The sequence below is a fragment of the Fusarium phalaenopsidis genome, assembly GCF_050370095.1.
Source record: "Fusarium phalaenopsidis strain FUZ10S chromosome Unknown contig_32278, whole genome shotgun sequence".
Classification (NCBI taxonomy): domain Eukaryota; kingdom Fungi; phylum Ascomycota; class Sordariomycetes; order Hypocreales; family Nectriaceae; genus Fusarium; species Fusarium phalaenopsidis.
Window position 1 is genome coordinate 1,645,008 of NW_028145417.1, and position 15,895 is coordinate 1,660,902.

The 15,895-nt window shown below is 52.4% G+C and overlaps 6 protein-coding genes and 1 non-coding gene across 7 annotated transcripts; 5 read left to right on the plus strand and 2 right to left on the minus strand.

Moving 5' to 3' along the window:
• Positions 1–229: 229 nt before the first annotated feature.
• Positions 230–1,201, minus strand: LRP88_01125 (uncharacterized protein; the record flags this gene model as incomplete). The annotated part of the gene is made up of 5 exons (XM_083237822.1): positions 230–376; positions 436–620; positions 672–886; positions 937–1,026; positions 1,077–1,201. The coding sequence occupies 5 exons, from the start codon at positions 1,199–1,201 to the stop codon at positions 230–232; spliced, it is 762 nt and encodes a 253-aa protein (XP_083106327.1).
• A 1,050-nt stretch (positions 1,202–2,251) lies between these two features.
• On the plus strand, positions 2,252–5,638 carry LRP88_01126 (uncharacterized protein; the record flags this gene model as incomplete). Its single annotated transcript, XM_083237823.1, has 4 exons — positions 2,252–2,479; positions 2,539–3,421; positions 3,473–4,938; positions 5,012–5,638. 4 exons carry the CDS (start codon positions 2,252–2,254, stop codon positions 5,636–5,638), a joined length of 3,204 nt encoding a protein of 1,067 aa, XP_083106328.1.
• A 418-nt stretch (positions 5,639–6,056) lies between these two features.
• Positions 6,057–7,680, minus strand: LRP88_01127 (uncharacterized protein; the record flags this gene model as incomplete). The annotated part of the gene is made up of 2 exons (XM_083237824.1): positions 6,057–7,466; positions 7,525–7,680. 2 exons carry the CDS (start codon positions 7,678–7,680, stop codon positions 6,057–6,059), a joined length of 1,566 nt encoding a protein of 521 aa, XP_083106329.1.
• Positions 7,681–9,645: 1,965 nt separating this feature from the next.
• LRP88_01128 (transcription factor domain-containing protein) lies at positions 9,646–10,826 on the plus strand (the record flags this gene model as incomplete). The annotated part of the gene is made up of 3 exons (XM_083237825.1): positions 9,646–10,079; positions 10,133–10,661; positions 10,737–10,826. The coding sequence occupies 3 exons, from the start codon at positions 9,646–9,648 to the stop codon at positions 10,824–10,826; spliced, it is 1,053 nt and encodes a 350-aa protein (XP_083106330.1).
• A 967-nt stretch (positions 10,827–11,793) lies between these two features.
• Positions 11,794–13,542, plus strand: LRP88_01129 (major facilitator superfamily domain-containing protein; the record flags this gene model as incomplete). The annotated part of the gene is made up of 2 exons (XM_083237826.1): positions 11,794–12,361; positions 12,416–13,542. The coding sequence occupies 2 exons, from the start codon at positions 11,794–11,796 to the stop codon at positions 13,540–13,542; spliced, it is 1,695 nt and encodes a 564-aa protein (XP_083106331.1).
• Positions 13,543–14,607: 1,065 nt separating this feature from the next.
• Positions 14,608–15,002, plus strand: LRP88_01130 (uncharacterized protein; the record flags this gene model as incomplete). The annotated part of the gene is made up of 2 exons (XM_083237827.1): positions 14,608–14,801; positions 14,855–15,002. The coding sequence occupies 2 exons, from the start codon at positions 14,608–14,610 to the stop codon at positions 15,000–15,002; spliced, it is 342 nt and encodes a 113-aa protein (XP_083106332.1).
• A 610-nt stretch (positions 15,003–15,612) lies between these two features.
• On the plus strand, positions 15,613–15,692 carry LRP88_01131. The gene has a single exon. It is a non-coding gene; the product is annotated as a tRNA-Gln (tRNA).
• The last annotated feature ends 203 nt before the right edge of the window (positions 15,693–15,895 follow it).

The window sequence follows — 15,895 nt, forward strand, 5'->3', positions numbered from 1 at the left end:
CGGAAGAATGGCCGAAAACCGGATTCTAACCATGGGCGTATTTATAATCGTAAGCAATCGAATGGAGGACTTGACGTCAGTTCTCACTATCAATGATCTTTTTTTACAAGTTTCTTTTTAAGAGAAACATTTTCCTTCCATGAGACCAAAGAGTCAAAACCTCAATAGCCATCCATTTCACCACCGAGCTCAGTCCATCACGTAATATCTCCGTCTCAGCACGACTTGGCTAAGAAATGTTTGTCTTTGGGTGAATCTTCTTTCCACCCAGATTCCCGACAGGCAAAGATAGAGGAAAGTCCACCGCTTCCAGCAGGGTCGAGAATAGCATCCAGCAGCTGCATGCGGACGCGACAATAAAGCAGACTCCAGCCTCCTACCGTCCGAATGTCAGCATCTTTCTCGGCACAAGTTTCTACTTTTATTGACACCTACCAAGAGCATCTTCTTGCCAGCTTCCGATTGCCCAGCAGTACGACCACCATATACCCAGTATGCACCCGTAGCTAGGACGATACCGAGGTCGAGGGAGAAGATCGTCAAGACGAGAACGACGTTTGTTCGGAAGGAGGATACGAGATATACAAGAAGAATCATGCCCAAGATGAGAGCCGAAGCTTCTGTGACGAGTCAAGTAAGGCCTTGTTCGGGTCTCTGGTCAAGAAACATACCAAATCGAGGGCTGATCTCCATGGTCAGAGGAACCGCACCTTCGGTCACCATGCCTTGTGTGCCAGTCGAGAAGGCCGGTAACAGAGTCTTGTTAAAGGGGAAGCAGAAGAGGCCCAAGGCAACCAAGGCCATCGCCGGAATATAATGGCCGAGGCAGAGCTCGAGTGCACCCCCCAAGGTAATCATGAAGCCACCAAAGAAGAGATGAGCCGGTCTATGCTACATGTCAGTGTTTTGGAGGCACACCGACTCAATGGAACGTACACGGCTGCTGAATCGATGCTGATGGTGTCTTGTGCGAAGAGAAGCTGGCAGGCCAGTGTTCCAAAGACCACAAAGAGTCCGCAAGTGGCACTATCATGAAGGTCAGATATATAGACAGATGTGTGTTGGAGAATACTGACATCGGAGTCGGGTTGTCAGATTCTTGCTTCGAGTAGGCCATCTTTTTCGACTCGGTTCGCAAAGACGCTGGGTCAACTTTGGCTGCATTTCGCGACAACCCGTTTACCTTTCGGAGATGTTCCATTTCGAAAGGTAGTCGAAACTGTAGCAATCGCTCTGTAAATTCGTGTAATGCGTACTCCTGGTCAAAGCAAAAGCAAGATAGAAAATCTGCCTTACCCATTACACCTCGCTTCTGACCCATTTTAAGCCTCGTTCTCCCTTCTCTCGCCCGCTTGTCCGAGCATCTCGTCCGAGAAATGCGACAAGTTCCTGACTCTTGGTATTGTTGGCCACCATCTTGTCCCCCCTGCCTCCAATTCTCGGCCTCTTCTTGGCGGCGGGTAGATAACCTTAAGGGTAGTGGACGCGCTACAGCAGATCATTGGGAGTCTTGCCCGAATAGGAAGCCAAGGAACCCTCGACCACAAACTCCCCACACTACTGCGGGCCACCGATCTCAGGGTTGCAGTAGCTGCTCAGTTTAACTGCTGTCTTTGGCCTTACCGACGATGGAGTCCGTGGATTTCTGTCACTCAGATTCTTGGGTTAGACTAAGCACGTGCGAGCAGGCATCTCGAGGCTCTGCTTGCATCCAATCGTGTCTACTATGACTCCTCTCGTTCCGCCCCTGCGGTAGTTTGAGGTCATATCGGAATCGTATAACCCACGTAATCCTTCTCGGCATTCGAAGGATAGTCATGTCTCGCTTTCTACTGGCTATTTAATCTCCCCGTACGTCGGGAAACGCAACCCGAGGAACCCGTTTCTTTCGGCTTGTAGTTACCATCGCGTAACTGGCACGTCACGGCGATGTGTCATTGCCTATCCAAAACGGTTTCCAGGCAAAAATTGCCTTTTATCGACTAGCCGAGAGGCGTATAGTCTCTTGGCTTCCACGTTTGGATATAATCGAAGCAATCCTGAGAATATTCCGGAAGCATTTCATTGTCCGGCTACTAGTATTTATAAGCTTCAAAAAGATCTCGACAATGCCTCCAAGTTCACGCTTAGATCACACGGCTAAATCTGATTGACAGTCTGCCTACTTTCTTGTCTATTCCAGTTGGCGGAAAGCCCGTTCAGCAACTGACCTTCTCGATCGCCGACCATGTCGCCTCCGACTCCCCCGGGCATGGAAAGCCACGTCTCTGGTCAATCCAACAAGCCCCTTTCGCGCCCAGTGCATGCCTTGCCGGCCGATAGGGTTGTTGAAGAGCTTAAATCGAACCCAGAGGCCGGTCTAACCGCTGCTGAGGCGGCTCAGAGACTTTCGGAATATGGTCCCAACGACTTGGGCGAGGAAGAGGGTGTCAAGCCCATCAAGATCTTTATCGCCCAGGTTTGCAACTGCATGACTCTTGTGAGTGCATTCCATTCGCTTTATTCAACCAATTAAGCTGATTGCATCCCGCGTAATAGGTCCTGATCCTCGCTCTGGCTGCCAGTCTCGGTATCAAAGCCTGGATCGAGGGCGGCGCCCTCGCAGCCATTATCCTCCTCAACATCGTCATCGGCTTCTTCCAAGACCTGCAAGCCGCGAGAACCGTCCACTCATTAAAGTCCCTCAGCCAGCCGACGGCCAGCGTGTTCCGGGACGGCAAGACCATCGTCGTCCAGACCAGCGAGATTGTCCCCGGCGACATCATCGACCTCAAGATGGGCGACTCAGTGCCAGCAGACATCCGAATCTTGGATGCTGTCAACTACGAGACGAACGAAGCTTTGCTCACTGGCGAGTCGCTACCGGTACGGAAGAACCCAAAGACGCAATTTGACGATGATACTGGCCCTGGAGACCGACTCAATGTCTGCTACAGCTCTACAATTGTCACAAAGGGTCGCAGCAAGGGAGTCGTGTTTGCCACCGGAGCCTATACCGAGATTGGAGCCATCGCAGCCGCCCTCAACGATACGGGACGAAAGAAGAGAGAGGTCAAGCGAGATGAGAACGGCAAAGCAATTTTCGGCGCTCATCTGACCAAGTGGCTGTTGGCCATCGGCGATACAATCGGCGAGTTTCTGGGAGTCAATGTCGGAACGCCTCTCCAGCGAAAACTGTCACAGTTGTTTCTCTACGTCTTTGGTTTTGCAGTCATTTGTGCCATCGTCGTTCTCGCAGCCAACAAGTTTGATCCTCGCAAGGACGTCATCATCTACGCCGTCGCCACGGCTGTCGGCACTCTGCCGGTCTCGTTGATCTTGGTCCTGACTATCACGATGGCTGCTGGTACGAAACAGATGGTCAACCGCAAGGTAGTGGTGAGGAATATGCAGAGCTTGGAGGCTCTTGGAGGCGTTACCAGTAAGAGATATCTGCCATCATTGATGAAACCATAGCTGACCAATTATGCAGATATCTGCTCCGACAAAACCGGTACCCTTACACAGGGAAAGATGGTCGTCAAGATGGCTTGGCTTCCAGGATTCGGCACCTACTCCGTTCCGTCCACTAACGAGCCCTACAACCCCGAGGTCGGCGACATCGAGTTCACGCCCTTCTCTCCTACGGAACTGCCTTTAAACACCGACGAGCCCAAATGGGATACGATCGATCGCAACACAGAGCCCAGCGCCAACCAGGCGCTGCAGCAGTACTTGAACATTGCCTCTCTTGCAAACTTGGCTACCGTAGGCCTCGAAAGCGAGGATGGCGGTCCCCAAGAGTGGCGTGTTCAAGGTGACCCTACCGAGATCGCCATCCAGGTCTTTGTTACTCGCTTCAACTGGAACCGCGTGACTCTCTCTACCGGATCAAGCCCCAAGTGGACCCAGCTCGCCGAGTTTCCTTTCGACTCCGAGGTCAAGAAGATGTCGGTCGTTTTTCAGGATAATACCACCGGCGAGAGGCATCTCTTCACCAAGGGTGCTGTCGAGCGTGTTCTTAGAAGTTGTGTCTCGATGGAAGTCGGTGGCAATGTCAAGCCAATGGACGACGCCGCAAAGGAAACCATTTTGGAGAGCATGGAGGCTTTTGCCCGTCTTGGCCTTCGAGTCCTTGCTCTTGCCAGCAAGTCGCCCGTTCATGACCTTCCTGAAGACCTATCTGTGGCCATGGATCGATCTGACTTTGAGAAAGACTTGACCTTCCACGGTCTCATCGGTATCTACGATCCTCCCCGACCTGAGACTCGTGGTAGTGTGCAGATGTGCCAAAAGGCTGGTATCAGCGTGCATATGCTTACCGGAGACCATCCCGAAACTGCCCGAGCCATCGCCGCTGATGTTGCCATCATTCCATCTGCCGATAGGATGAGGCTCATCCGCAGTGACGTTGCCAAGAACATGGTCATGGCTGCGCACGATTTCGATCACTTGTCCGATGCTGAACTAGACGCCATGCCTGAGCTGCCCCTTGTCGTCGCTCGATGCTCTCCCACCACGAAAGTTCGCATGATTGAAGCTCTTCACCGCCGCGGTCGGTACGTTGCCATGACGGGCGACGGTGTCAACGATAGTCCTAGCTTGAAGCATGCCGACGTTGGTATTGCCATGGGTCTCAACGGTTCAGATGTTGCCAAAGAGTCTTCCGATATTATTTTGACTGACGACAACTTTGCATCTATTCTCAACGCCATCGAAGAAGGTCGCCGCATTTTTGACAACATTCAGAAGTTCATCCTGCACGTTCTCGCTGCTAATGTCGCATTTGTTATTTGCCTCCTCGTTGGACTAGCGTTCAAGGATGACAGTGGCGTTTCCATCTTTGTCCTGACTCCTGTGGAGATCATTTGGATGCTTCTGGTCGCTGGTGCTTTTACTGAGACTGGTCTCGGTTTCGAGCAGGCTTCTCCCGACATTCTGCGCCGACCTCCTCAAAGTGTAAGTGACATGAGAAGATATGACTTCTCTCTATTGACCCCTTGTGCCATTGATGCTAACCCTCAGGTAATAGCTCAAGTATGGAGTTTTTACTCCCGAGTTCCTCATCGATCTTGGAGTATATGGAATCCTGATGCTCATCTCCATCCTCGGCTCCTCCGTTGTCGTCCTCTATGGCTTCAACAAGCAGGGTCTCGGACATGACTGCAACACCAAGTACTCGGAATCCTGTGAGACGGTCTTTTCCGCTCGATCTACCGCATTCACCACCATGACCTGGGACTTTCTCCTATTCGCGTGGCAGTTGGTTGACTCCCGCCGCTCGTTCTTTGCCGAAATCTTTGAGCAAGGCGGTAGTTTCAAGGCTTGGACGATGCGCCTGTGGAAGAACCCTTTCCTCTTCTGGTCCGTCACCATCAGCACCGTCCTCCTGCCACCGACTCTTTACATCCCTGTCATCAATCGCACCGTCTTTATGCACAGCCCCATCGACTGGGAGTGGGGAGTCATCTTCATCGCCGTGGGTGTCTTCTTTGCCGGTGCAGAAGGATACAAGTGGTTCAAGCGTGTGTACTTCCGCCGAACCGTGGCCAAGGAGTTTAGGGGCGAGGTAACTGACGTTGAACTCTACGTCTTTGGTCGACACATTGACTCTGACATGGGGAGCGACTCCAACTATGACATGGGCCGAAAGTCATGATTATCAACCAAATGGTTTAGATGTAGAATTAAATTAAGATTTTTTTCAGGTAAAGGAAATGAAAGAAAGATTCCCTCTCTGTTGTGAAGCCTGTTTTTCGTCTATGAATAGCCCCGATGCTCACCCATTGGCCGGGGCCTTGTGTGCACTCGTATTCCACAAAGCTTCACCTGAACATGGACAAGGATCCAGTCGCGGCTCGATGGCTTGTAACATCTAACCTTTCTAGCCCAGCCGATGACGAGGTTTGGCTAGGCAATTTACGAGGCGATAGGTACAGATCCCAATTCACAAGATATCCCAAAGTGGCCAGGAGAAGTCTGATCACTGAGCTTTATGGCGGGCGAAGGAAATTAAATACCAGATAAATGAGTACCAGGAGAGAAAGAATGTGATTAATACTACCGACACCCAAAAGCTACAAACCAAATGTTCCATCCTCCAATTCCATGTCTCGAACCCGTCGCGCCTCGGCCTCCAACTGCTCCCGCTCTTCGACAGTGAGGTCGCTCTTGGCAGACCCAATCTTGACAAATACATACAAGACCAAGGCACAGCCTGTCAGCCCAACTCCCAGCCAAAAGGCAGCTTGGTAGCTTTTCCGCAGACAAAGGTGCCCGGTTTCTCCAACCACGATGTCTGCAATTCCTAGGAAGAAGCTGATGCCCAAGAAAAGCAAGCTGTTGATCAAGGCTCCAGCGAGGCCCTGACGGTATCCGGGAAGGTTGTTGGTGATGAAGATGTTGCTGACCGTGTAGGTGATGTCGATTCCGACTGTTGCGCAGATCATTGCAGGGAAGATGAAGGCCCAGTAATTGGGATCCTCCGGCATGAGCGCAAAGAACAAGACGCAAGCCAGAAACGATGCGCCCGAGATCACTAGCAAGACCCGGCCAGGGAGGTGGTGCAAAGTGAAGCCGCCGACCGTCCCGATAATGAGTCCGCCAACGATCATGGGTATATACCAGACAGCTGTGAGTAGTGGTGACACATGCAGAACCAACTCGATATAAAAGCTCGAGTAGAAGAGGAAAATCCCAAAAGTCCCATAGGAAAGAAAGAGAGCCGTCACCAGCCTCTTCATGTACTTGGGGGTAAACAGGTCGCTCGGAAGCAACGGGTTGGTGGCGACGCGTCCCTCGACAAAGTAAGCTGCGACAAGTAGGGCGACGCCTAGTACGAGAGTGACGATGATCTGAGGACTCACCCACCCCTGAGGAGCGTGGGAGCTGTCGGTGATGGCGTAAATGATCAGGAGCAAGCCTGGCACGATCGTCCCGACTCCCCACCAATCCATACGTATATCTCCTAGTCGCTTATCGTGGAGATCAAAGGGGACTGTCAAGCACGAGACGGCAAGGATGATGGTGAGAAAGATGGTGCCGAACCAGAAGTACCAGCTCCACGTAAGGAACTGAGCAGCTATACCACCCATAAGGATCCCAATGAAAAATCCGAGGGGAGCGAAGGCGCCGTAAAGGGCGAACACAAGGTTCTTGCGAGGTCCGGGCCGGTAAATCTTTCCAAGGATCATGATTCCACCGGGGAGAAATGCTGCTGATCCGAACCCTTGGAGGGCACGACAGAATATGAGCATAATGTAGTTTCGGCTGAAGCCCGCGATGAGTGACCAGACGGCAACCCATGCCAGACCGATGTTGAACACCAGATAACCCCCGTACATATCTCCAAGTCGGCCGAAAGGAAGGAGGAAAGCACCAGTGATCAGAGAAAATACGCTGGACGGCCAAGTCTGAGAGGTTCGTGGGATATCGAGTTGGTGGACAAGAGGAGGAAGCACGATGTGGAAGCCGCTCACAAAGAACTCCTGTAGTCAATCTGTTAGATTCGGGCTATCCTAGGCCAGGGAGTAAGGGGAATCTCACAGCCATCAAGATGGACCCGAGCAGTGCAAAGCAGAAGCGTAGTTCAGACCAGAGCGAAGGAAATGCAGGTGGCCTTTGTCGGCCAAGGATCTCGACATCGATATCCACGTCTCGGTTAGAGACATCGGGGGATTGTTGAGTTTTGCGGTGGCCCATTTCGATGTCTCGTGCTTGTAGGGTAGTTTCGGGGGGTTCTTGTGGTCGACTCAGGCGAGTGAGTATTCAAGGTAAAGGAGAGTAGGCAATAGTTCCCTGTCATGTCTCTATGTGCAAGGCGGTTTAAACTCATATTTATAAAAGAGAGTCCATCAAGATCTCATCAGCAGCTAGGGAGGGCCACATTTCCAACATTGGAATATTCATCCTATTTGCACCCATACAGGGTCGTGTTCGATCTTAGACCTCGAAACCTAGAATAAGTTACGTAGCCTGTGTCTTAGCTTCCTACAATCGCGTAAGCCCTGTTCTTAGTGCAGTATCTCAAGCAAGCACAGAGACGGCCTAGATGTTTTGAGTTGGACTATGTGCTTGAATGATAGGAGGAGACAACTCGTACACGGGCCTATGTGTGATGGATTAGATATGAGTCAACCTGTTGAGAGGGTCTTGGCTGCCTAATTCGGATCCTGTTGTTGTCTCTCACTGGGGTGCCCATGATGAACGATATCGAGACCCGTTGGGTAGTGGGGATCAAATGTTTGTCTCACGAGCTTCTGATCGGGATCCGCTTCCGATAGAGAGCTTGTCTTTGGGTAGGTAGGTATGCAAAATGAGATCGAGGCGATAACCTGGGTCTTGCTCAGCCTATAGGGTGGACTAAAGGAGAAAACAACGTGTCACAAAGATTACGAACAGCAGATAGAACAGTATAACTCAAATTTCATCATTGAATGAAGTTGTTAGCGTTCAGGGTATTTTTCCAAATGAAGAAACCATAGCCTAAAATTCCGTTGTTGGTTCTGTCGCTGTCAGCATTTATTCGAGAAGCTTCTTGAACACCGGAGACAGCCCGGATCATGAACGAGTGCATTTGAGATCTCGGATAGGTCGGCTCAAGGTTGACAACTGGCTAATCCTTCTTGGCATCCTGATAAAGTCTAACCCCGGTTGAGGCATTTGAGGGTGGGAATGATTTGAAGGGCGGTGGTAATTCCGAGCTCGGTTTCCGCCAACGATGGAGTGACTTAGAGCTGTTGGCTTGGACAAGCAGACGCACCCTTAACTTGTTGAGGTATAACCCCTGGTTCAAATGTGCCTTGGCTGACCTTTCTGGGCTAGCTCGAGCCTCACTTTCATGAGTGAACACCTTGTCATTCAGGCATCAACTAGCCCTTGTCATCCCGCTTCGTCGCTCGTGGGCGAAAATCAACCAAACATCCCCCAGACCAAGAACCAAGCATTCAATACCCATCGGCTGACGAATGATAGGCCACCTGGCGACGCCTAGACCTCGTTCATCTCTTGCTACTGCTCTTATCCCTTTTCTCTCCCTAGATATCACCAAGAGGCTACCCCCCCTGGTCGGCACATCCGCCATTTTTTGTTCCCCTCCACTCCTTAATAAGCAGCCTTGACCGCAAACTGCTGCAGGCCGGCCACCGCGCCATGTCCCAGTCTCCCCCCATCATCAGCGAGCGTGTCAGTCCGCGAACCCATCAAATAGCCAAGAAAGCCTGTCACAGTTGCCGCCGTGCCCGTCTACGCTGTGACCGATCATACCCGGAGTGTACCAAGTGCACCTCGAGAGGCGTCGAGTGTCTTGGCTATGGTCGACTCTTCCTATGGACTGGCGCCGTCGCCACACGAGGGAAGCTTGCTGGGCAGAGCTCGAGTGCTTCGGTGTGTCGCCTTCCTAAACAGGACGATTTGACCTCTTTCGATGCAAAGGGCGTCGGGCCTGAGGGTTGGGGCCTGATAAGATCTCATGATAATCAAGTCTTCTATCCCACCTCACAGGCCCCGTGGCACACCACATCGCCATGGCCCCTCGTTGACCCCCTGTTCCAAGATATGTCTCATTCTAAGAGGTGGTATCTGAACTATTGTACGGACTGATCCCCTGCACAGGTTTAAGGGCCAATGGTTTCTCTAACATGGCGTCTAGTTTCGTCTCGTGTCTGTTTGGATCTCGTTGCCCATGACAGACCTGACAACAACCCATTTCGCAGTCTTCTCTTGCTGACCAACGCACATCCGTTCTTACAAGAAGTCATCGTTGCCGTATCTGCTGCCCACATGTGCAACCTCGCAAGGCCATGGCTGAGCCCCGACTCTTTTGATAGAAAAGAGCCTCCAAGACAGCTGCTGATGGATGCACTCAAGGCCAAGCAACAGGCGCTACAGTTGATGCCCTCGGCACTAGAGAATATCGATTCCATCGGAGCCGATGTTATTCTCGCTGCTATCTTGTTCTTTGTCAATGCTGAACTTGTCGAATCAGGTTGGCAGAGCTGGCGGCCTCACCTTGAGGGTGCCAAGAAGCTTCTGAACATGATGCAGCCCTATGCAAGCTTTAGCGAGACTCTAAGGGACTATGTCGTCTCGGATTTTTATGTGTTAGTAGATGCGTGACGGTGTGTTAACGAGTCACAGGCTGATCATGCCACAGGTACTGCACTCTCAGCTTGTCCTTTAACCCCACGATGCCGGGCGTACAGACTGCATTCTTTGCGCCCACGCAGGTTAATTCGACACTGTCGAGAGCCACCAACCACTTTTTCTGCTGCCCTGCAGAGGTTCTTGATATCCTTCGCGAGGCCGCGCAGCTGTTGAATACGGAAGGCGATAAACAGGTTGCGGATGATGTGATGCTGTCTTCATTCGCCGCCTTGTTGAAGCGCGCACAGAACGTGGATGTTTTGGCCTGGGCACGCGAAGGCGTCTCGCCGTATGATGAGGCAGAGATCCAAAGCCGGTTCCTCACTGGCTCTGCGCATCGACTTGCGACCTGCCTGTACATCATCCAGTCGACCCCGTCTCTAACAGAGAGGGTGCCGGACAAGGTGTGCGAGACGCTTATTCGAGATATTTACGATACTCTTTCGCCGATGCCCGACGACGACCCAAACTTCAAGGCAACGGGATGGCCCACCTTTATTTATGGAACGACGGCAACTACTCCAGAGCTCCGCGCGTGGGTTATGGACCGACTCAAGAGGCTCGTGGCGGTTTGCCCATGGGGCTTCCTCTACTCGGCCATTGACACGCTGCAGATTCTCTGGGGACTCGACGCAGAGGGGAAGCGGACGACTAACTGGATACAGCAGCTCAAAGATTTGAATGTCGATTTTCTAATGGTTTAGCGAGGGACAAGAGGAAAAAATAGACGACGAGGCACGCATCATGCGAGGATGGAACACGGGACATTTCTGATACCACGACTTGTTAATAATGAAAGCGATTCGATTTTTTCTCTCAACTCCACAAAAGTTTAGTCAAGGATTACTCTCAGGATTTCTGATTCTAATCATCAGACAACAGTATCCTGTTGGGGCAGGGCATGCCCTGGTCGTTGACCTGGCTGTGCACGTCTCTTCTGCTTGGGCCACCTGCGTCTTTTTGCGACGTTGACGCTGCAGACGCACCAGGTCGCCTCATGCGAACCGGCATCAGTGTGTGGTATTTGCTGCAGGCGTGCTGTCTGTTGATTGGACGTTGCTTATCTGGTAGGTAGTGACGATCCCAGGCGCATGGTGTTGAGATGCATTATCAAGGCCAATCCGATAGACCAATGACAGACTCGCAAGATAGACACCGGCAACTCTGATCCGCGTCCATCAACCCCCCTCTTACTTTCTTAGTCTCGCCTCCAAAACGCGTCGCGGAGAAGCCGTCAGCTTGGAGACTGGGGTCAACCCCTGCGCACGCGAGCATTCGCCAGACTAGACATTCCACAATGACATCAACCGGTTCCCCGTTGCTGGATCCGACCCGTTCGTTCGGCAAACGTGCCACAAGCAGTAACATGGCCTGCCCTATGGGGTATCGATCCGGTCTGCCCATTGCGGCCCGACTGGGGACCTTGTGGGGGGTTCTTCTGTGTGGCCTGTCATGGGCTGTTTGGCGAGACGGTATAAGAGAAAAACTTTTCCCGTCGTCGACGACGGCTCGGTTTCTGGTTCTGTAACGAAATCGGAAAATGTTTTGCTGACTATCAATCGCGATCTTTCACACCCATACCTATCCTCCATAACCTCGAGTGAATGCGGCTCCAAGGAGCCGTTTGCCATACGTCAATTATAACAAAGACCCCCCAAGTCAACCTCTCGGATGGACGACCAGCCCCGCCGCGACACCATCGATGAAGTGCTCCCGGGCACGAGAAGACTCTTTACCGACGAGTGGGCGAGCGTGTCGGGCGATAGCGGACTCGAGAAGCATGGCGACATCATCCTCGTCCCGCCCCCGACAAAGTCACCCAACGATCCCCTGAACTGGAGCCTCGCGCGCAAGATATGGCACTCGTTTCTCGTCTGCTACATTGTCGCCCTGACCGCCGCAACCTCCAACACGGCCGGCGCGGCGAGTGTGGGCGTCAACGAGGAGTATGGCATTAGCTACGACGTCTTCAACACGGGCGCTGGCGTCCTGTTTATCGCCATCGGATACTGGACGCTGCTGAGCTCGCCCGCGACCCATCTCTACGGGCGTCGCATCCTTTACTTGGTTGGAACGGTATGGGGTCTTATCGGAAACCTATGGTTTGGCCACCTCAAGAACAAAAACGACACCATCTGGTCTCAGCTCTTCGTCGGCGCCTCCGAGTCGGTCGCTGAGGCCGTCGTGCAGCTCTCTCTGCTTGACATTTGGTTCGAGCACCAGAACGGTACTTCGCTGGGTCTGTACACACTGGCCACCACGGTCGGCACCTACGTCGGCCCTCTAATCGGAGGCCACCTCGCCGAGAACATTGGCTGGCGCTGGATCGGCCACGTCGGCGCCATCGCATCGGGGTTTACCTTGCTCCTCTTCTTCTTTGGCCTCGAAGAGACTGCGTTTGAGAGGAACCGCTACCTGGATCTGCAGCAGAATGACGAGCGCGACGCTGAGGCCAACTCGGCCAAGCCCGACGGCATTCCCGTGCCACCCCCGGCTCACCAAGGTGGCGATCTCGTCACCAAGACCAGCAGGGAAAAGTCGGAGGAGCCTGCTGACGTTGAGGCTGGCGTGGTGGACATGACCGAGTCTTCTCGCCGCTCGCAGACTGAGCGCAATCGGCTGTCGGTGTCGTACGCGCAGCGCAAGACTTACTGGCAGCGCATCGCCCTCATCACGCCCGCCTCCAATCTTCAGGGCCTGGGCGTCCGCCAGTATGTGTCTCGCCTGTGGCACACGATGCGCATTTTCACATTTCCTGCTGTGTGGTTTGCTGGCTTGCAGTGGGGATTACAGAACATTGCGCTGTCCTTCTACCTCACTGTCGAGGAGGATTACTGGATTGGCCCTCCGTGGAACTACAGCGATGCCGCCGTCGGCAACATGAACATCCCGTGCCTGATTGGCAGCATCATCGGCTGTTTCTACGGTGGTTACTGCAGTGACAAGTTCATTCTCTGGATGGCCAAGCGCAACAAGGGCATCATGGAGGCCGAGTTCCGTCTGTACCTCATGGTACTCTGCGTCATCATCTTCCCACTGGGCATGTGGCTCTTTGGCATCGGCTCCGCGAAGGGCTGGGCCTGGCCGGTGCCCTACGTGGCTCTGGGCTTCATCGGCTTCGGCTACGGATGCGCGGGCGACCTGAGCATCACGTACCTGGCCGATAGCTACCCGGATATGGTGTTGGAGGGTATGGTGGGTGTGGCCGTCATCAACAACAGCATTGCCACCATCTTTACTTTCGTGTGCAGCTACTGGATCGACACTGGCCTTCAGGACTGCTTCATCGAGCTTGGCGTCCTGAGCTTCGTCATCCTCATGCTGTCGCTGCCCATGGCTGTCTGGGGCAAGCAGTCGCGTCGCTGGACCCTAGGAAGATATATCAACTTCCTCCGGATCCGTGACGGCATGGACGGCTAACTCGGGAGGTACACAGCACTTTCCAATGATCAGATCGAATGGTCTGATGGGGATAGGTATGGTGATGACTCTGGGTGGGAAATAGATTGTGCCGAACCATCGGCTTCCAGACTGCAGAGCCACATTTGGATGCTTCGCACTTGCGAAACATCGCTTCTCTCTTTCAACTCCGTAATTATCTACTTGCACGTACATACATTGAGATCCTTGGGGTCTGCCGTTCATTTACACACTGCACCGAGGCCGATGTATGTGAGACAGTGCTAACGTAAAACGGCCTCCTGCTTGAACGCAGCCCAGATCGCTGGACCGGAACCAACATAGATCTCGCAGCTCCTTAACCCCTGTGCATCTGACAAGTAACCACTCAAAACCTGCAACAGACCCATGCCCCTGGCATGAGGCATTGTGCGGTCAGACAAGTCGGAGCATTCTGACTGACCCCTGAAGATGGCTTGGCCCTCTTGCCCATTACAGCACCACCCTTTTCCCTTCAACGTCTTTGTTCCCGTTAGCTTCTCTACTAAGCTTGTTCAGCCCTTATCCGTAAAAACGTGGATGAAAGCTTCCAATAGTCCCCCCCTCTTTCGGTGCAGCCTACGCTGAAACCGTTAGATCCAGGAGAAATTCACCACTAAAGGCTGAACCCCTCAAATGTCCACAGTTCTTTGTGAGTCTTGGCGTAGTCTAGAATGGGTTCAGCTGCTGACGGTTGAGTCGTGGCGTTTGACATGTCGCTAAACCGTTCCCAACGTGGCGGCTACCATGCGCCAAGACGGGACCTCGTGGTAAAAACTGGTGGAAAAGTGGCGATAGCCTCGCGATACCATGGCCCTGTTGAGGATTCTATCGGTGTATTCAACGGTGTCTAGACAATGGGTTAGGCGATGTTGGGTCTCGAGAGCGGATTCGGACTTGAGCTGAAAGAGGCCTAGGAGGTGAGAAATCAACTATAAAGAGAGCATCAAGTCTCCCTTCAACTGCTTCAGATCATCAGCATCAACATCCCAACAATCAAACACATATTCAAACATCTTTACCACTCCAGCTCTTCCATCCTTCACCATGAAGTTCACTCTCATCGCCGCTCTCCTCGCCCCCGTCGTGGCCGCCATCCCCAAGGAGCTCCAGGAGCGCACCGGATGCGGTGACAACTGTGCCCGAGCCGTTGTCCCCGGCTTCCGCGGCCCTGCAGTCGTGGCCTCGTACCAGGCCGACTGTAACGCCTATCTCGAAGTCACCACGACCCCTCCCGCCAAGTGAGTCTTGTCCTTTGCCGTTCACGCTTTGAGCAATCTAACACAACCTGCAGGACTGTCTATGTGACTAAGTCTGTTCCCACCTACGCCAGCGCTTGCTCCGGAGAGGCTCGCTACCTCACCGCGTGCTCTTGCGCCAGCGCCTCTCCTGTCACCATTGAGGCGCCCACTCCTACTGTCACCAAGGTTGTGTTTGTTTAGGCTTGGGATCATGAATCTGAATGGGAAATGACATGGAGTTTGGTTGATGGTATCTGTGAGGTTTTGTAAGGCTATGGTGATAGGGGTTGTGTTGATTACAACGAGTTGAAGACCTTGGAGATAGACAACTAGTTGAGCTCTGTTTCTCGTGGAAATTGAAAGGACTTCTGAGCAATATGTGCGCAACCTGGGCAAAACGAATCATTAAAGTACATAGCTGTGGAAGTGCGAGAGACTAATTGCCTTTCTCGAAGATGTGTCGCACAAAGGACTTATTATCTTAGATGCGAGACAACGCGACGCAGATAGCTACGGGAGATGGCTTTGAGATCACGAGATGATTCAGTAACCCCTGTTGAGAACTATAGATGCTCCTAGGGGGTGTGTAATAAAAAGCAACGAGGCCATGCGCCACTGAATTCTCATGCCTCTGTCACACAATAGAGCAATGCATAAATAAGTAGTATCTCATGGCTAGAAGTATATACCTTGCTACCCTAGGTATTAGTCTTTTTTTAATTTTTCGCATATATATATCTAAAAAGTTCGGGTGAGTGTCAACAGTGTGGCACAGCCAATCCACTGCATCGCTCGTAGTAGGCGAGAAAATGGTCCTATAGTCTAGTGGTCAGGACGTTGGATTTTGATTACTGCCTTCCAAAGTCGCCAGTTCGAACCTGGCTAGGACCTCTTTTTTGCCGTTGCTTGGTTTTAACTACGGCTTTCTTTTTGTCGTTCAATTGTCTCGGTATTACTTCAATTCGACAGGAGGGAAAATGGGGAAACTGACTGCGTGTGTAAAGTCGCATCATAGTTGGGCTTCACACTCGCTGGTTTCACGATCGACCATGATTTAACAGCTCGGGCTCGCATGATAGTGAGTGGGAATCATG